We start from the raw sequence: 22,023 nt of genomic DNA, 5'->3' as shown, positions 1-22,023 counted from the left end.
GGGGAGGAGGAAGGGAAAGAGGAGGGGGAGGAGGAGGGGGAGGAGGAGGCGACAGTAGAATAATTTAATGTCTTCAAAATACTGCAGAAAGAAGGAATGAAAGATTGTATGCTGTTAACTTTCAAATCTTAATTGTTAAATTTTATTTTATTGTAAAGATGCTGTACAGAGGGGTTGTTACATGAGTAAGGCGATGAGCACACTTGTCAAGCATTGTTCCCTCCTCCCTTGTTCTCCCACTATCTCTTTCCTTCCCCCCACCACTCCTCCCCATCCCCACCCAGGAGTTGTAAAGTGCATTTCCAGTATACTGTCTTGTGGATATCATTGTTGCAATGGGTTATTCTGTGTCCTTGTTACAGTGTTTTGCTATCCCCTCCCTCTCCCCAAATTAGACAAACGTATATACAACATGCAGGGTACCAAAATCAAGTACAGTGACAACAGGGTATATACCATGGGGGGAAGAACATACAAAGGAAACAAAAAAATCACATAGTACATGAAAACAACAACAACATAGAGAGACCTCTTGTGTCCATATATTGGGATTCATTTCACTTAGCATCATCTTATATAGTCATATATACATAGCTTTTGAACTTTTCTGCTCATCTGATAACGTTATCCTAGACATATACTAATTATTGCAAATAAAGGAAACCATGGGATCTATATTTCTTTGGGTCTGGCTTACTTCACTTTATATGTTTTCAAGTCTTTCCATTTCCTAACAAATAGGGCAGTGCCATTCTTTTGGATGGAAGCATAGAATTCCATTGTGTGTGTGTGTGTGTATGTGTGTGTGTGTGTATCACATTTTCTTAATCCATTCATCTATCTGCATTGGGCTCATATCTTAGCTATGGTGAATAATGTGATAAACATAGTTGTGCTGGTAGCTTTAGTATGGCCTTGTTTGGGATCATTTGGGTAAATGCCCAGAAGCAGGATTGCTGGATCATAGGGGAACTCTATATGTAGTCTTTTGAGGAACCTGCAGAGTAGTTGAACAAGTTTACACTCCCACTAACAGTGCAATAGCATTCCCTCTGTCCGCATCCTCTCCAACATCTGTTGTTATTAGATATCTTGATTATAGCCTTTCTAACTGGGGTGAGATGGAATCTCAATATTGTTTTGATTTGCATTTCTTTTATGGCCGAGAAATTGAGCATTTCTTCATGTGTCTATTGGCCATTCTTATTTTCTCTTCAAGAAGTCTCTCTTTTAAGTCTTTAACCCACTTATTAATGGAACGGTTGTTTCTTTGAGGATTTTTAGTTGGGGGATTTAATTTTTTGAGTTCTAAGAATATTTTAGATATGAGACCCTTGTCTGTTGTATGGATAGTGAAGATCTTCTCCTAATCTGTGAGCTTTCTACTGAACTTGCTAGCTATGTCCTTTGCCATGCAGAAGCTCTGCAATTTCATGCATTCCTATTGTCCAACCTTTCTTTGATTTGTTGTGTTTCTGGGTCTTTATTAAGAGAGTTTTGGTCTGTGCCAAGGAGCCTTAGAGTTTCTCCTATCCCTTCCTGTAATGTTTTCAGGCTGTCTGCTTTTACTTCAAGGTATTAGATCCATTTGGAATTGATTCTGGTACAGGGTAATTATAAGGATCTAACTTCAGTTTTCTACTGGTGATTACCCAATTTTGCCAGCACTATTTACTAAAGAGGCTGTCTTTCTTCCACCCTATTTTGGCTCCCTTATTGAAGATTAGGTGGCCATAGATCTGTGGGTTCATTTCTGGATCTTCAATTCTATTCTATTGGTCCTCAGGTCTGTTCCTGTGCCAGTACCAAGCAGTTTTGATTACTATAGCTTTGTAATAGAGTTTGGAGTTTGGTATTGATATTCCTCTAGCACTGGTCAAAAAATTAAAAAAAAACAAAGCAACCCCCCCCACTCTTGTTTCCATATCTTAGAGTTCATTCTTTGATAATGCCCTTCAGTAGATGAAAATGTGGTATATATACACAGTGAAATTCTATGTTTCCATCAGAAAGAATGACACTACCCCCATTTGTAAGGAAATGGAAAGACATGGAAAAATAATTTTAAGAGAAATAAGCCAGACCCAAAGAAACACAGGCTCCACGTTTTCCCTTATTTGTAATAAATGTATGTGTAATAAATGTATGTGATCATCCTAGCAGAGGATCACAATAGCTCAATAGTAATGTACATACGATCATACAAAATGATGTTAGTCAAAATGAACTCCAAGATACATTTTATATAATTCAAATCATATTAAGAGTTCATTTACTTTTGAAACAAAATAAAACCAAGTATTGTAAATATAAAATATAACTTTAATAACATGTAAAATTAAAATATGACAATATTATAAAGAGTTTACAGTCAAGTATTATTAACATATTCCAGTAATGTACATGAAATAATATACTATGACTTAAAGGGCAAGTCTGAAAAATTAAAGTTATATGCCATTAAACCCCAACACAACCACTAAAATAACAAAATAAAATTATGCTTAACTAGACAAAATATGACTAGGTAAATATTTAACTTATCTAAAATAAGGAGAAAAACAGAGACAGGAATGAAAAGTTGTATACAAAAAACATGTGCTATATTTAGACCTACCCCTATATCAAGAATCATATTAAATATAAAAAGATTAAATACTCAGTTATAAAGCAGAAATAATTAGAATGAATTAAAAAGAGAAACCAATACCTACTATTTATAAAAGAAGGACATTAAATATACAAACACTAATAGATAACAGTAGAACGCTGGATCAACACATCACACAGTAATAGTCATTGGAAGGAAGGTAGAATGAGTAAATCAAGATCAGAATAAAGTAGATATTGGGCAAAATACAAAGTCGTGATAAACATTTCATAATTATATTAAGCTCATTTCATAAAATTTCTTAATAAATCTCAAATGTTTTTGCATTTAATAAAATATTTGAGGTAGCTTAAACAAAGGCTGATAGAAGTACTTTAATAAATGTAAAGGAAAAGGAAATCATACTTATTGCTGATAGGGTTATAAATTAATAAAGTTAATATGGAAGTCAGTGTAGAGGTTCTTCTAAAAAAAACCCCTAAAACTACCACATGACCCACTTTTACCACTCCTGGGTAGTTATCAAAAGGAGTTAATGGCAGTTTATGATAAACTGCTGTTCAATGCAGCAGTTAGTAGCCAACTGATGAAATCAGCCTACGTGCTTATCAATGAATGAATAAAGAAAATATCGTATTTACCAGGGAATGAATGGATAAAGAAAATGTGGTATATGAACACAGTGAGTATCACTCAGCCATAAAAAGAATGAAAGCATATCCTTTCCAGGAAAATTATGTAACTGATGACTTTCATGTTTTTTGAAAATCACAAACAAGGTTACAATAAAGCCACCAGAACAATCATATTCATTGCAACACGATTCACTATACCCAAGATATAGAATCAACCCTGATGCCTCTCAATAGAATAATGGATCAAGAAAATGTGCTATGTGTACACAATGGACTTTTACTCACCCATTAGAAGACTGAAAAAATTATATTAAGTGAAAGTCAGCTACACAGATAAAGTTAGCATGTTTTCCCTTATTTGTGATAACTAGAATTTTCCTATAAATCAAAGAGCTATAAGGTTGGGTGATAAAGAAGTGGTTACAAATTTATTAACTAAAATATTATGGACTCTAGGAAGAACTTAATGTAATTCCTTAGAAAGACAAAATAACTGCAAGAAAATGAGTACTTACAGTGTTGGGTCCACAAGGAGAGAGGGAGACAAATGAAAAGGAGAAGGGGGGAGAATGCAGTCAAGAGCTCATTGTATATACTATGAAATTAAGAAAAGTAAGAGAAAGGGTGTGTCAAAGTGGGGTGAGACTGTTGAAAAGAGTGACACTGATCAGGATGCATTGTATTAATAAACTACTTTGTTAAACGGTAACTCCTGGATACAATTATTTAAACATAATTTTAAAAATGAAATCCTTATGTGTATGCTAATTCAAAAGTAAAATAAATGAAAAAGAATGGTATATGTTGCAATATAAACACATCTTAAAGTAATTATATTGAGTGAAAGAAGCCAAACTCACTGAAAGATTCCATCCACAGTGAGTCCTAGGAATTGGCCAATGAGGTTAGGCCTGCAAAAGCAGAATAAAGGTTGGATGGGACATGATTGGGTAAAGGGAGGTTGGAGGTAAATATGATACCAGGGCTTGATGGAAGTGTGTGGGGATGAAGGACCAATGCACTGTCTTGATTGTGATGCTAGTTTAAAAGGTGTATGTCAAAAGATGAAGTTGTACATCTTAAAAATGAGCAATTAATTATTTACCTATTGTATCTCAAAAAAAGGTGATTTAAATGACTGAAATATAACTTTGGCTGAAGGTCTGGGTTACTTCACCCAGCTTAGAAACATGCGGTAAATAAAATCAAACATTTTTTCCCATCTTTATGCAGGAATTCCACATTAAGGATCACAGGCTTCCCTGTTCACAGCTCTTTCCTCCTGTTCTACTCCTTTTCATTGTCACCCTCTCTAGCCTCAGAGAACTCTTCAAACTCAACCAGGCAAACAGGACAAAGAAAATGTTGTTACGAAGAACCCCTCATCTTAAGTACTCCATCCTGCCTGTATTTCAAATGCTGACAGAAAGTTGGAGCAAGGAGGCTTTCAAGATCTGGACACAACACTGCAGACCATTTTGTCATTTAAGGTTGATGGAAACTAACTGAGCTTAGCCTTCCAGAAGGCAGATGTGTTGCTTTATGGACCTCTCTGCAAAACACATAAAAGTGATGGGTGAAAGGAATAGAGGACTCAGGGTCAATTGGTTGTCTACTCTGACAATCGCAAGCATTTATGGCTTCTCTGTGCTGTCATCTTATACCGATAAAGCACATATTAGCAAAATGATTATGCACACAGCACCTTCCTATTTCTTTTTCCCAGCGGCGGGGCATCCACATACAAATATGTTTCAAAAGAAGTGTCAGAGGAATTACAAGGGTTTTCTGTCACAGCCACAACACTCCCGGAAGGTTTTCCAACCACTACGTGGTAGAGGTAGAATGGGTTAAAACTCTCCTGTGTCCTCATTTGATATTGCAGTTTCATTCTTTGATTTCTAGAATTAAATATCATCTCCTATAGTCAGTTTATTCTCTCTGCTGATATCCAGGCACATTTTCTGAATTCTCTTCTTACCTTCACATTAAGTTCAGCTAGTTTTTACCAAATACTTTCAAAGCACATATCTGGTCAATGGTCATTGCTCGCTAATAGTAGGGGACATACGAATGGGAAAAAGAATGATGAACAAATATAGTCATAACACTCAGTTTATATATGCAAATATTAAACTAGGAAACCTGATGAGACTGGTGGGAAGATGGTGGATGTGGAGGGAGAAAGTATAATGTAAGGTGACTCTAATCAAGACCTGTTGTACCAATAAATGGACATGTTAAAGTGTAATCTCCTTGTACAACTATTTTAAGATTTTTTTAAAATAACTCATCAGCCCTCTATGCAAAAATCTTCTCAGATGAACTTCAAAGCTACTAAACTCACCAGAACGCTGCCCCTCTGACCTACCCCAGTACCCGCCCACTGCACACATGCACACATGTGCACATGCACACACATACACAAATTGTACTTACAATTTGTTTCTAATTTTTTTCTGATGATTGGGAAACTTGAAGTTAAGGAGATAATTAATTGGGAAACGATGTTCAGCTACATATATTTCCCCAACTTGGAGCACTCTTAAGATTACCAGTGACTAATCATAACACATAGGCCCAATTTGTTTGCACATAAAGTATTCCACAGCCCAGAAGCCAGAGAGACAGCAGGAAGGCACCGACCCACAGACCAGAGGACACCTAGTCCAGTTGACTATGGGATGAGTCAGGGATCAGGGAATACTGGGAGATGGGCAAGGGCAGGCATGTCTGCTGATAGCCTATGCTAAGAGAAATAGCTCCCTTCCCAGATGTTTTCTCAATGCCTAGTCTAATGATGATAATTAATCTAACAACTAAGAGTAGAGCCAGTTCTCATTTATTAAGCCCTTATATGTTCTAGGGCATTTCAGGCATTAACATATTTAATCTTTATAATTAGATAAGATATATCATTAAGAATAACTCTGGTTAAAGTGTAGCATTAATTTTGCACTAAAGTGATGTACACATGAATTCTGTTCTTAACAAACAGAAGCCCTTGATGATCATATGAGAAATGAGTCCATAAAATTAAATCTAGACTCACTTTCCCCTGGTAGTTAGCCCATTTCTTTTAGCTGTTCCTAGATCTTGCTAGGCCTTCTATCAGTTAGCTTAGGGGTATACCAAACCAAACTTAGAATGAGAGCAACCCGAGACCCAGTTCCCTTCCCACCATCCTAGGCATCCAAGACTCTCCAGAGGAAAACTTCTGTACAAAATGGAAGGCAAGCAGATTCCAAAAGTTAAAACAATAAACTCAAGGAATCAGATTTCCTTTGGATTCACAGCTCACAGGTGCATATAGGAGTTTTATGTATTCATTGCTATGTTTCTTCCAAAACATATATTTATGCTTAAGATGTGTTGTGATAATGAGTGGGAATAGAACAGTGAACCCAAGTCCTCACAGAGACATCTGAGTGAGGAGACAAGACAGGCAGATTAGAAAGCAGCATGGACTCAGGTTTATGTGGCATTGGGTATGATGGACAATCTAAGGCAGAGAAAGGAAATAGAGAGTAGGAATTTGGGATGGTAACCCATAGCTCAGAGCATGGCCTGAGAAACAGTCAGGTATTGAAAGGCAACTCAGTGGTTCTGAGCTTCTGTTTGGTCTGCTGAAAGCAGGGAGAAAGGCGTAAGTCCCAAGAGTCTCAAGTCAGATGCTCTGTGTGAGATGGTGACTACTGGGGAAAACGGTAGAAACCTACAGGATCCTGCACCAGTCTTAAACCCTTACCAATGACATGCGAACACAGGAGTCAGGAATATTTGGTCTTATCTGTAAGAAACCTAATCTGGGAGTCTATGCTTGAGGGAAGTGTCCATTAAAGACTTTTGCTCCAAAAGTTTGTAACTCTGCTGGATGATGGAGGGGAAGGGTGATACTTTTTTTATGGGACCTCCTAGGCTCATCAATCCTGTATGCTTTAGAAGAGGTTCAGATAGCTTTTGCAATTCTTATGTATATTATGCGGTGGAGAGAGAGAGAGAGAGAGAGAGAGAGAGAGAGAGAGAGAGAGAGAGAGAGAGAGAGAGAGGAGAGTTTGTGTTTGGTAGGTCAACCCATTTCCATTCATTGTTGAGGGGAATTATATGTTGGGCACAGCTTGTTCTGGAACTCTAACCAATGCAAAGCTTACACTGTTGCATGGCAATGCAAATGAACCAGTGACAATTGCTAGCATATCCCCTTAGGTAGGAGTTCACGATAAAGTGAGGTTATATGCCTTTAGCAGGAGAGTGACCTCTTGGTAAGAGATACATGAATGGCCTGGATGTATCTTGAGGGTGGAGGGTGATTACAGACCAGCAGCTCAGAAGAAAGAGACCGAGGAGTGCCCTTGCCCATTCTATCTTCACTGAGAGCCTCCCAGAGACAGTCAATGGTTTGAGCCTCTCTAGAGAGACGAGATTACGTCTGTGTTCAAGAATCTTGGCAAGACCCAATGCTTTGTCTTCTCCCTTCTGTCCTACCCTAGCTAATGACTTCTGAAACTATATCCAATTCCCAAAGAAGCTGATTGGTGATCTCTCAACAGCACATTTTCTACCATACACGGTTCATGGAGGTGATTTATTAGCACTCAGTCTTTAGAAGACAGTAATAGTCCATAAAAATAATTGAAAAGAAGCTCCAACATAAGACAGATTAATATAGGGGGATACATTCAACGGTACATCTAGCTACTCTGTTGAAGTTAGGTTTGCTTCAAGCTTGTGTGAATGTTTAAAAGGTGAGGTGTTAGGTGTGCTATGCGTTCAGTAGTCTTTTTTTTTTTTTTAACCAGGTCTCTGTGTAGTACATTACAGCACTCTATGGTATTGGAAGGAGAGCATGCAACTTTGCCATGCGTCTATTCTCAAGAGAGAAAGTACATGCTTTGTGGGAGAAATGGACTCAATGTTCCAAACTCTTATGGAGAGAAACAGAAACATTTCCTATATATTAAAGGAAACACACTGGAAAATACTTCATTTTTTAATTTCATGTATTGATTTTATATTCTGCATTCCAAGGTAGCCCAGACAATTATAGAAGAGGATATGATTAACAGAAAATTAAAATGTGACATTCATTTTAATTGTGTCAACAACTGGAAAATAATGCTTTTGAAGTCTAGTTTGCTGATGAATTAAAAGGGAAATCCTGTTGGTCTGTGAGAAGGTAAATATAAGTATTCTCTTTCATATTCTAGAGAATGTTTTACGAAAGGAGCCAAAAATTATTGTGTGTGGCTCATTAAAATAGCTACTGATTATTACTCTGCTTTGACATCTACTTCATAAGAATATTATAATTCTGACCTTCAGCTGTAGCGTCAATGAAATACAGACTTTGAAACCGACTTTCATGGTTACATGCTTTCATCATGAGTGGTTCTGAGGTCCCTGTAGCCAATGGATACATGCTGTGAGGATCGTAGGAAGATTTCATCTTCAGTGTGTTTGCTTTATAACTGTATTACATTTGTGACTAATTGTCCACGTGAATGCGAGCAAGGAATATGAAATTAAAGTGAAAGACTTGGACCCAATTAAGGCTGATTTTTCCAAAACAGTTTCATGAAAAGGTAAATGGATATACTTAAGTGAATATTTCAGCAATTTGCTTAATAGGTGCATAAAATGGGCAACGAAGCTTCCCAATTGCTTTTAAAAAAGAATTTCATAGTTAAAGGAGTTGAAAAGTCAAGTGGTAGAAATTATTAGTTGGTTAATTAATTTACAGAGTGCAAATTATACCAAGGAGTCACAGTGTAATTTCTAGGAGAGATATGTCATTGAGTATTTAATCACTGAATTATAAAAATAGGAAAAAATTGTATCATTTTGGTTAGGAGTTTTTCTAGTTTAAATTATAATTCCCAGTAAGAAGAATGACATGTCTTTACTGTAGGTAATTTAGGCAGCAAAGGCTAGGTAAAAGAAGAAAATAACATCATCTACTAGACTACTAACCAGTTAGGTAGTATTAACATTTGGAAGTATTTTCTTCTAGTCTTTTTTTCTATACATGTATTTTCTTTTAACAACATAATGTATATATTAACTATGAACTATTATATATAATATGTAACATATATATTCATATAATTTCTAGACAACTATTTTCATAATGTATTATAGATGTACAATTTAGACGAAGTGAAATGTCCCTAATTCTTTTCTGCAATATTGTTTGTAATATGGCCTTTGGATAGTTCATGTTAGAGATGCTATGGAACAATTGTTTCATTCTTAAATATTTAGGTTTCAATTTTCTCAAGTATTTGCTATTATCAAACAACCTTAGAATAGACATCTCTATGTGCACATTTTCATAATCTCAGCTGGTATTTCCCTTTTAATCAGTTATTAGACATGTCAGAGCTGGACCAGAGGCCACATCACCATCCTTCCTGGAGGATGTATCCCCCACATGTTTGTTACACTTCACCTTTTAAACTCCAGCATTATCTCTTCTGAATACATGGAGAAACTAATTCATAAAACAACATGGCTTCCTTTGTGTTTTTTCGGTTTCCCTTTTAGAAATTCTTTGTTTGCTTCACACTTGGGGAAGACCTTCACTATCCTGAGGTCAAGTTAATACTTAACATTCTTTTAAAAGTTCCCTTGTGATTTCATCTTTTTTGGTTTTAGACATTTAATCCAAATATGTAATTATACTACTTTCATATGAAAGGCAGGTAGGTGTTTAATTTCTTCTTTTAAAAATTGATAAACCTTTGTGATATATTTATATAACAATATTTTCTTTTCTTGTCACTGAAATGAGGACTGGCCTTGAATTCTCACCCAGCATGCTGGTGCTCCTGGCCGGTGCTCTCTTGAGGCATGCCTCCACGATACCTTTTTGCTAGATAATAAGAGATGGGCTCTGCTACTAGAGATGACTTTTGAACCTCAGCCTCCCAGATCTCATCTTCCTGAGTAGCTTGGAAAACAGACATGAGCCAGGCTACAATGAAATTTTTCCATCAGATATTAAGCCATCACTAATTGTATACTGTATTGAATTCATTTTTCTTCCAGTTAGTAAGTCAAGTTCCACAAGCCCACTAAGTGCATCTGTTTTCATGAATTTAAATTACCCATAGGAAACAATTCTTTTGTCAACCTAAAATATACCTCACATAGAAAATGATAGGATTTTCTCCTAATATATTAGTAGAAAAATAGTAACTAAATTTTGGTTTGCTATTTAAAAACCTGGTACGTTTTATTTGATTTTTTTTTACAGTTCTTAGTAAACGTTTGTGAATTTTAATGTATAAACAAAATTTATTTCCTTATTTATTTTTTCTGTCATGGAGCTTGAACCCAGATTCTGGATATGCATACATATGTACATATGTATGTGTATATATATATATGTATTTGACATTTTCTCCATGGAATTGTATGTTTATATATTCATCAGAAATATGAGGGTGCCTGTTTCACCCAAGAGATGAGTTTTTTCTATTTTTAAATTTTATTTTTATATTTAAATAGTACTAATGTACTATGTGATTTTTTTTTGTTTCTTTGTATGCTCTTCCCCCCATGGTATAACCCCTGTTGTCACTGTATTTGATTCTGGTGTCCTGTATCTTGTATATACATTTTTCTAATTTGGGGTGGGGCAGGAAAATAACAAAATGCTGAAATAAGGATACAGGTTGACCCACTGGAACAATGAGATGTATAAGACACTATGTTGAAAATGAACTTTACAACTTTGCTGGGGGTGGGGTGGGGGTGGAGGGGGTGAAGGGAGGAGTTGGGGAGGTGGGGAGGAAAGGGATGGTAGGGGAAAAACAAATGAGGGGATAACAATGCTTGATAGGAAATAGACTCATTACCTCACTCATGTAACTGCAATCCCTCTGTACAGTATCTTTACAATAAAATATAAATATTTAAAAAATGAGGATCTGAGTGTTTTTTTATATCAATCCATGTGAAATGTTAAGTAAAAGTGAGTATCCTCATCTTGGTTTTTAAAAATCAGCATTGAGGGGCTGGGAATGTGGCTTGGTGGTAGAGTGCTTGCCTAGCATGCATGAAGCCCTGGGTTTGATTCCTCACATAAACAGAAAAGGCCAGAATTGGTACTGTGGGTCAAAATGGAAGAGTGCTAGCCTTGAGCACAGAGAGGCTCAGTGACAGTGCCCAGTTTAAGGCTCATGACTGGCAAAAAATAAAAAATAAAATAAAATAAAAATCAGCATTGACTAGGCGCCCATCTCTTTGTGGAAAGTTTAAAGTTTTGTCACTAGTTTTGCTGATTTATATTCCTTCTTTAATGGTATATAGAAATGATAACATGATTTCTCTCATCAATTAATCATAGAAAAACATACTAAGAAAATTCATAATGTTGCATTTTTTGCTAATCTATAGGAAATTCCTCTTGCTTAGGAGGCATAATTTTAAAATCTGACATTGGTTTCTGATTGTTAACTTACCATAAAATTCCTTTCTACAGTCTCTGAAAAAACTCATTTTTTCCCTTGTCCTAGCATAAAAATTCCATTGGGATTAAAAATTAAGCTAAAATTATTTAAGACTCATTAATACATTCAGTGTTCTTAATTTGATTGTCATATATTTTTCTGCAGAAATGTTTAGCTAATTCATTGACGAATGCTGCCTTGGAACATTGGTGATATGCCCTCATAATTATAAGCACAATGACATTTTATAGCTTCATTTTCTGTGTGTAGTTTTTGGTTTGTATCAGTACTATGCTTCATTAAAAATAAACATTTTTCTCTTGTATCTTCTCTGAAAAAGTTTATGTAACATTGAATTTGTCTTTCCTTTAAAGGTTTAAGGAAATATTTTAAATTATAAAAGCATAACAAAGTTGTAAAGATTCATTCAATAAAGACTCTTATGAGAGAATAATCAATTTTCACTTCTCTTTACTTTCTCTTCTGATCCCTAAATAACAGTTAAAAAGTTAGTGTATACTCTTCTGGAACTTCCCAATGAAACATATAAAAATAACATAAAAAGGTTTTAAAGATACTCCAATCTACATATTAATGACACTAAGTAATATGTCTGTTGGGACATATTTATACCTTGTTAATCTCCACACACAATTCTATTATTTGAATATTTCTTGCTTAAAAGAATTTTGTTGTTTTTCTCCCTTTACCAACTCCTTTCTACTCTGCAAGTTAACTGTTGAATCATTATCATTCTATTCTGTATCCACTTAGTTCTTCTTACATGCACATAAAATTTAATATCTATTTTAAATCATGTGTCTTTTACAATAAATCTATATCACTTTAGGCCTGAAGTATGATTCAAGTGTTGGCTACCAAGAATAAGTTCAATTCCCAGAGTACTGCTTAAAAATAGCAAAGTGGAATATATATATATATATATATATTACTCTATTAAATACATAACACTGTCTAGACTACCATGTAATTTTTGCTTAATTTATATAGCAGTAAAAAGATCTACTGTCTTTTTAAGGCTTTAATATATTTCATTGTTTCATTAAAATATTATTAGGTTTTCTCACAACTTTTTCCTCTCAAATGCAGTGAAAATTTTGTACATGAATGTGGGACAAACTATGCGAGGTAGAATGTCTAACATCAAATGGCATGAAAGTTTTGATAGAAAGGAATTTCTTAAAAGTTTGTCCAACACAATTCTTTCTCAACTATTTTCTGAATACTTTTGTCAGTATCAGGTGCCATCAAGCTCAAAATATTATCAATAAAATTTGGTATCTCATTGTTTTACTTTCTATTTCCTTGATCTCTTTTGGTAAATGTAAGTTCTAGACATTTAGTTTTTATCTATGAATATATATATATATACATATATATATATACATATATTCATATTGGATTCATTCCCTACAGTGTGTAATTTCTTTTCTTTTCTCATTTCATGAAATTCTTTACATATTAGGTTAGTACATAGTAAACATGTCCTAAGTAGCTTTAGAAGGTGTTATATACCTATTAAATTTAATATTAGGTGTAGTAGATCCTATAAATGTAAACTTGTCTCTTACTCTTGACAAATTCTAATTTAGAAAGCCAGAAAAATTATCTTTGTTGTTTGTATATCACTGTCCCCCCTTCTTTCCTTTCCCCTTCCTTGCTGCTATTTTGGGAAATCTATTTTCTGATTTATTTGTATCAGCACCAAGTTGGAAAAAAGCAAGGGACACTAAATTAAGTATCTGATATCTGAATACAGTTGCATCAATATGTGTGAAGTTACAAAGGAATTGAAAACTCCTCTACTGGGGTTTCCCTTCAGCGTACATTGCTTCCTAGGCAGGAACTCTACTGTTAAGCCATGACTCCAGATCTCTTTACACTGGTTGTTTTGAGATGGGTTCTTGCTTCTTTCCACACTCTCCCCACCCCTGTTCTTGGTTCATGCCTAAGCCACGATCTGCATATTTTACACTTCCGATCTGTATGCTATCACTTCCAGCTCTTTCCTGAGATGCAGTCCTACAAACTTGTGCCAAGACTGGCCTGGAATCCTGACCCTCCATAGCTCTAGGCAAGAGCCAATCTAGCCAATTCTTCCAATTTTTCATGTTATAACTTTCCCTTCATACTCATGAATGGTGACTCACTAGATTCCCATGGAAGCATAAGATGTATGTACATACTGGTTGATGACATAATGTAAAAATGTAGTCATTTGGATGCTCCAATGATCACGTATTTTAATATAGCCACATATTTTCTATTCCAGGTAATTGGTATTCAACAAACATAAATTTGTTATAACTTGGAACAAAAATAGCTTATATGAACAACTGAAAAATGGAATGAATGATTATAACAAAGCTGAAATTAATGTTAACTCAAATTCAGAAATTAACACATATTCTAGGCTATTAGCTCAGTATATCTATTTACATACACGTGAGCATATATACAATCAGCTTTCAAATACTCAAAATATTTATATGAAACTCTAAATTAGAATGTTTTCTTTAAGCAGCGACTATGCTAATGAATTTTTTTCATATTATAAAAGATTGTAAAGACTGCTCATTATTTCCCACGAAAAAGCCTTGGGCCGAAAGGTCAAAGTAATACAATCTTTGGAAAAGTAAAACAATCTGGAAATGTCATGTTTCTCAGGAAGGCATTTGGATTACCAATTCTTGCAGATGGGTAGAGGAAAGAGAAGTGAATACTTCATAACAATTTTTAAAACAAAAAGATTCCTCTGTTGCTTCCCCAGTCTCTGTGAAATAAAAAAAACAATCCTGATATTTCTTCTTCCAAGATGTGAACACCTTTTTTTAATGTTCCAATATTATTTTGACAGTCTTTCTTGGTGTTGAAATAACTTCAATGAAAAGGAAGTATAATCTGGTGGTTTCACTATATTCATTGATTACTACTTGAAATGCTGCTTTTGGTAATTATTGAGACTAGAAAATGTAAACTTATCTTTCTTCTTATAAATTACATTATTGAAAATAAGGAAGGAGTGTTGTTGTTTGCCATGGGAACAGATTGCCCTGTACTTTCTGCTACTAAAAATGCTTATTTTTAAAGATAATAATTATTTTTTTCATTTCTGGCTCTAGTTTTCTGAGGTAGTGGTGCATATATCATGATGTTTTCTAGTTTTGTTTTATCTTAATCTAAAAGCAAGGGTTTTGATGTTAGCTGAATATTGAGTTTAATATTAGGTACAGTAGAAGCTATCACTTTAAACTTTCAGTTTATATCTTTAAAGCTTTTTGTTCTTGGTAAATTCAAATTCAGGAAGCCAGGAAAATCAATCTTGGTATGCAAAAGGAAAGTATCTGACAGCCAAGACAATCAACATTTATGCAAACTGAAAAATATTTGCCTGCCAAAAATCATCAACACTTAGGAAGATTTAAGAAAATGTAGAAAATGTCATAAGATTCTTATACAAATGAAAATCTATTGCTTTTATCTTGAATGCACAGGATAGATTTTTTTTATCTGTGTGGCTTTACTTTATTCCAAGAAAATCATAGGCATACTTTAAACAATAGTTTACAATATAATGGGCAAATGTGTCTTCTCAAATGTAATGCAATAGACCTATAACGTGTTGGAAGTTGAAGAAACTGTCCTAGTTATGCTATGTGGTGATAAATATTTATTTTTCCTACAGCTCTTCTATATATGGGTCATCTGTTTCTGTTTCCTTGCCTTGGCTTAGAAAAGAAGGAGATTCAGAGCTAAGCTTGTTTTCTTAATAAAATACAATTACTATAAGCAAAGGGGGTTTCAGTAGTTGATATATGCTCTTTTTGGCATTGATTATGCAATTTTGGGGGTCACAAGTACTAAAATAATAGCACTTAATAAAAAATTATAACACCTCAATGTTATGTTTAGTTGGTTTTCTAGAGCTGGGAGCAAGGTTCAGTGTTAGAGCTGCTGCCTAAGAAGCACAGAGACCTAAGTTCAAACCCCAAGGGAAAAAAAGAGCCTCACAGTCCTACTTATTTTAGTATAGATTCACTTACTTTGTGTTTTTTTTTTAAAGTTTGCATGGCAATAGCAAGAAAAAAACAGAAGTCATTTTGTAGTGCTTCAATGGATAAGAAAATAAGAAAACATATATTCAATATTCGTTAAATCTAGGACAAATATCTGTGTATCAGGTATACCAATGAGTTGCTCACTAGTTAACTAATTATACTTTTTGTACAAAAATAATTGGATTAGAAAATAATCTTCTAATGGGACATGTGATAGAGAAAGGAGATAACCTTGTGTGGTATAAAATTGTCACTAGTTTGTAACAGCTGATTTAACATTTAACATAGGAACTCCGAGTATATTTTGGGCTTTAGTGTAGCATATACTAGTCTAGATGATTTATCCTAAATATATGGTTTAGTTGCTCTAAAAGTACATAGAGTGTGTCCAGATAAGCTTTTAATAAGCATAGTTGTCTTTGCTTTAAAAGTGAGACCACATTAACCACGGCCATCTCAGGAAGAAAAGACCCTCAAGGACTTATTTAGATAGTTGCTTATCGAAGAGAAAAAAAATGGAGCTATCAGTCAAAGAATTGCCAATCCTATTTTTAAAGATTGATTAGATGCTTGAATTTTTCTTCTTTTTATCCTTGGAGAAAATGAAAAATAACAAGCCTCTTCTACTTTACACTAATGATTCATATACTTTATGACAGTTTGGTCTCTCCTGAGCCTTCTCTTCTCCTGGACGAATTATGCTAACTCCTTCAGTCTATCCTCAAAGGTCCTATTTTTCAACCATTAAATCATCCAATTGTTCTTTCCTGTATCTTTTCCAGTTCCTTCAGAAGCTTTTTTAGAAATATGGAGTCTTAAATTTAATATCATTGCACATATCAGGTAGGTTAGAACTTCAGGAGGATATCTATTTTCAGCCTCTAAATCAGAGAAGACGGTCAGCATGACAGGTCAGTTGGAGAAGAAGAAAAAGAAAAGCCAGATGAGCAATTTAATATTTTAGCTGAATGGATTTATATAATCAGATACAACAAAATTGGTGCCTAGCAAAATGTCAACAGGGTTAACTATAAGTCTTTGGGAAAGGCACCACACCACAATGTTCAGTTGTTAAAAACTAAAAGCTGCTTGGGTTTTGTTTTAAATTACTTGACTGACCTTCTTTCCTTTCCTTCCTTCCTTCCTTCCTTCCTTCCTTCCTTCTTTCTTCCCTCCTTCCTTCCCTCCTTTCTTTCTTCCTTCCCTCCTTCCTTCTTCCTTCCTTCTTTCCTTCCTTCCTTCCTTCCTTCCTTTCTCCCTTCCTTCCTTCCCTCCCTCCTTTCTCTCTTCCTTTCTTCCTTCCCTCCCTCCTTCTCTCCCTCCCTCCCTCCCTGCTTCCTCCCTCTCTCCATCCCTCCCTCTCTTCCTTCCTCCTTTCCTTCCTTCCTTCCTTCCTTCCTTTCTTGCTTCCCTTCTTTTCTTCCCTCCTTCCTTCCCTCCTTTCTTTCTTCCTTCCCTCCTTCCTTCCTTCTTCCTTCTTCATTTCCTTTCCCTTTCCTTTTTCTTTCCTTTCCCTTTCCTTTCCTCTTTCCTTTCTTTCTTTCTTTCTTTCTTTCTTTCTTTCTTTCTTTCTTTCTTTCTTTCTTTCTTTCTTTCTTTCTTTCTTTCTTTCCTTTCCTCTTTCCTTTCTTTCTTTCTTTCTTTCCTTCCTTCCTTCCTTCCTTCCTTTCCTTTCCTTCCTTTCCTTTCTTTTCCTTTCTTCATATCCTCCACAAGAGAGCAAGAGAGAGAAATGCAATCACCACAAAAAGATGGTACTGTGTTCTTTCCAATAGCCTCATAAATCAGCAATAAATAATAGGGATCACAACAAAGCCAGCTTACAAGAACTTTAATTCCCTAGATGGAGAGCTGCACAATTCACCCATGGTTGGTTTATTTTCACTTTAAGGCTTCAGATAAAAAATAATAAATCAGTTCTGTTCTCATTGAAAAGCCACAGGCAGATCTTAGAAGGCTCTTACACTGCATGGTGTGCAGTAGTGAAGTATTTTATATTTTGCACTAACCTCTCTTTGAAAGCTAATGCAGTGTGGTCTTACCATTTTTGCAGACAGGACAACATTGTTCTGGTTCATAGACTGGGTTGACACACTCAGGAACTGCGCAGTCTGCTACAACACAGTGAACTTCATTGCTGGGCTCACAGCGACACCATTCACATGGAGAGGGCTAGGAACAAATCTAAAATTAGCCCCTTTTCTCCTATAACTTAATGCTTGCACATTCATATGCTGTCAGAAGACAAAACATCAGTATTTATATTGGTTTTACTGACTTAAGTCCATTTACCATTATATGATCATTCTCTCCCAATGGAAAGCAATCTAGATATCCAACCAAGCCAAGGAAGCTTGCAATGCACAGCTCAGTTTCTGGAAAAAATTACTAACGTACTCACGTTTAAGTTTTCTTACTTCACTGTCCCTACTTTATAGAGAAATGTTTGTACTACTAACATGTCATTGGATGGTTTGGTTTCGAGATGAACTGATGGTTCAAACTTCTATAAAGAAGATGAATGCTGGGCCGTATAAAATAGTTTTTGCCATTTGTCATTCTTTTTTCTTCCCAAGAGAGAGATTACTCAGCAACAAGAAAATGCTAAGTGCACATCCTTATCCTTTATATGAATGCTTTTTCAAGGTAACCTAGAATCTAAATGGAACTTTTTTACATGAATTTCAGAGCAGATTGCATTTGGCATCCCAACATCCAGGTACTGCTTCTTAAAAGATTTAGTGAATACCTTTCATCTTGCCTGCTTGCTTTTATGAGTGAACTAAAATCAATTGACCTAAAAAGCCACTATTTAAGTAAGAGTCAAAGACACTAAAACTGGAACTGAAAAGTGATTAAGAGGGAAAAAAGACAAGAAAGCAGCAAAGAAGATTTGTCATTATAGTATACTTACCAATCAAGAATTGGTTGGGATTTTCCTTTTCTTTTCTTTCTAAAAACTGCCTATATCTTGAATAGTAGAACAGTGGTCAGCCTGTGATGTTTTTCACTGTATAATTCGTACCTCTATTCTGCATCAAACTAAGTTTCAGAATTCTAAAATGAGTACATATAAGACATATACTTCTTAAATCAACAAATTTGTCTCTAGAAAGTTCTGCCCTCAAGTCAATGCCACCGTTCACCTGAAAATTGGATTAATGAAGCCTTGTTTCATTGTTTCCATGGCTACTGTCCATAATCCCTGTCAGCTCTTTAATCTGCCTGAATCTGGCAATTTGGGTTTGGTCGAAGCTCCCTGTCTCACACTGTTTCTGGGGTAAAAACCTTTCAATCAAGAATTTTCAAAATTCATTTCATCTTTGCTCTGTGCTTGAAGGATAGTTGGCTTTAATTAGTCTGCAACTTGCATCTTAATAAGAGAATGAAGCTGTAGACTTGATGATAAAGAATTATTTATTCATGTGATCAATAAGTTTATTCAAAGTGCAATTAGGCTCTTTACCCTGTGGCAAGTTGTATTTAAGCACTTCAGAGAAATATCTGCCACTATCCCATAGGCTGGAATTCTCCTGGGGTTTTTCCCTCCTAATCTCCATAACTTCACAATGAAAGTCTTGATTCTACAAGACGGACTATTTGATATTTGATGGAGAAAATTTTGAATAAGGCAAGTAAGTGAGATGGTTTTGTAAACCCCATAGTTCATGTGCAAGATTCCATGCAAACTGGTCGGGAGGTGTCTCCTTTTCTTAGTGGGTGCAAAGAAGTCTTTTCACATAGCCTTCCTCACCTCAGTGTAGCAAAGATTTCACACGGTATCTATTGCCAATGTGAGAGAAAAATAGAGCTGCTCATATAATTCTTTGTACATTTCCTCTTCCGCAGTTGGGATTGGCTTGCTCTTCCTGCTTGCCTTCTTGCTGAAGAAAGGGCTCAAGATTTGGGAGGACACAACTCCAGTAGGTTGAATTAAGGTATATCAACTCCTAAAGCGATGCTGAATTTTCAATGTTACATGCTTGTACCAAAGTATCAGAGGTCTTTGAGAAAGATTTGCTGAATTAGATTATTAACACAGGCTGATGAAGAGTACCATTCTAATTTAAGTAAATTTTAGTTACTAAGTGCTAAGTATTTGCCTATATTGGATTATTTCTTACCCAAATCCTATATATTTGTTTTTATCTATATCTCATAGATAAATAGGTTGGCAAGGTCAATACTTTGCACAAGTTTTAGGTACATTAAAGAGCAGAGATAGGGTTTAAATTAAGCAACTCTAGTAATGACCCTCTGCCATTCCATAGCATGAAGCACCATTCAACAAATCTTCAAGGAGTATTTAAATTTCCAATGTATTGTACAAGTCTCCACACAGAGCAGGTCGACGGGAGTGACTGTTAATAATGGGGTAATTAATTGAGGATGAGTGTTTCTTGCTAAGAAGGTGAATTTCACTATACTTAGATGTTTAATGCATAAAAATTATCAAGAAATTTTAGGTTTTTTACTTTCTTCTGTACATATGAGTTAGAATATTGTGGGAGGCCAAAGTTAGATTGCCATATGGCTTGTGTTTTACAGGGGGGTGGCACCATTAAGCTTTGGTGACTGGTGGTAACACTCGCAGGAGTAGGAAAAGTTTACAAAAGATTAAATCAGTAGATATGTTGACACAGTTCAGCCTTGGAATCTTGAGAAGTTCTCTGAGAAAGAGCTAAGATGACAAACTATAATGATAAAAGTATGTCTGAGTTTTAGAAGGGGTTTTAAATCATGAAACACATAACTTAGAGGAATAAAATAGACCCCCTAACATGCTATTTGTAGCTTCTAATCATGCCATGAACATGGACTTATTAATAATTTTTTCCTTTCCAGCCAGATTTTTTTATTATTCATCTGCTATTTCCTATGGTGTTTTATTAAGTTTATTTTTTTTTACAAGTAATCATTCTTTATTGCAGTTCATTTCTTCACACCTCAAGCCTACAGCTGCCCATCTGCTCAGGTTCTAAACAATCTAACCCATCAACCCCACACTAAATCTCTTTATGACGATACAGACTTGCCAGGCATCTCGGCTTTCATGATCTTCCCATCTCTTACACCAATTTGACATTCTCCATCTTCCCTACTTTCCTTTTTGAAAAGATACTGTTTAAGTAACATAATCTTACTAAGAGCAAGCTATGTGCTACTTTGGCATTGAATTCCTTTAAAAATCCTTTCCACTTTACAGTGTAAATCTCCCAGTAGTTACGTACTTTTGATAAAGCTTTACACCTTGAGTTGGTTACAAATTTTTCTTTATTGGGTTCTTGAATGTGTAAATTAGAGATTAAACCTAGAGATGTCCCATAAAACTAATCATTAAACAAAGCTCTCAGAGGAACAGAAAATACTTGGGAATGTAGTTGGGAGGAACAATTTATATTAGCTTTTGTTTAGAAAAGCTTATGAAATTATGTCCTATCTATGGCTCTTGTCACTTAGAGATATGATGCCAGATGATTAACCATATCCTAAAATTTTTTACAAGCAAAATATTTTCCTAAAGAAATCTCAAAGAACACTTGATTTCTAAGCAATCTTTGGAAAACAAAGCTACCCTCAGCACACATATTTTATATAAATTGCATGTATAAATTGAAATCAATAAGTAGAATATAAAGCTGATATTATGAGGGTTTTTTTTGCTAAGGCATTTATTAGATGATTTGAGTACTATGTGTGTTATAGAAATGGAACAATATGATAAATCTATTATTATGAAGGCTCAGTGCTTTGAAATATGTAATATGGAATTTCATTTAAGCACAGATTGTGCTATAATTCTTAATACATTTTTATTGTGAAAATACTGTACAGAGGGGTTACAATCACATGAGCAAGGTAATGAGTACATTTCTTATCAAGCATTGTTGCCTCCTCCTTTGTTTTTCCCCTACCATCCCTTCCCTCCCACCTCAAAAACTACATTCTGACCCCCCCAAATTTTAAAGTTCGTTTTTTGACATAGCGTCTTGTACATTTCATTGTTGCAATGGGTCCACCTGTATCCCTATTTAAACATTTTGTTTTTTTCCCTTCTGCTCCCCAAATTATACCAACATCAAGTACAGTGAAAACAGGGGTTATACCATGGGGGAAGGACATACAAAGCAACAAAAAAAATCTCATGGTACCTTATACATTAAAAACAATAGCAAGAAAGAAAAAAACCATTTGTGTCCTTATCTTGGAGTTCATTTCGCCTAACATCAACTTATCTGACCGTT

The 22,023-nt window shown here is 35.1% G+C and overlaps 1 protein-coding gene across 2 annotated transcripts in view; it reads right to left on the bottom strand.

Moving 5' to 3' along the window:
* The window catches only part of Vwc2l (von Willebrand factor C domain containing protein 2-like), a 146,932-nt gene that overhangs the window by 103,430 nt on the left and 21,479 nt on the right, over window positions 1-22,023 (bottom strand). For both annotated transcript variants that reach the window (XM_013037779.1, XM_013037771.1), the window contains one exon: window positions 17,821-17,950. In XM_013037779.1, the coding sequence (XP_012893233.1) occupies window positions 17,821-17,950 (130 nt within the window). The remainder of the gene's footprint in view (window positions 1-17,820; window positions 17,951-22,023) is intronic.

This window comes from Dipodomys ordii, unplaced genomic scaffold (genome assembly GCF_000151885.1).
Source record: "Dipodomys ordii isolate 6190 unplaced genomic scaffold, Dord_2.0 Scaffold1, whole genome shotgun sequence".
Taxonomy (NCBI): domain Eukaryota; kingdom Metazoa; phylum Chordata; class Mammalia; order Rodentia; family Heteromyidae; genus Dipodomys; species Dipodomys ordii.
The sequence above is the reverse complement of the archived record's forward strand: the minus strand, read 5'-3'. Positions and strand labels throughout refer to the sequence as shown.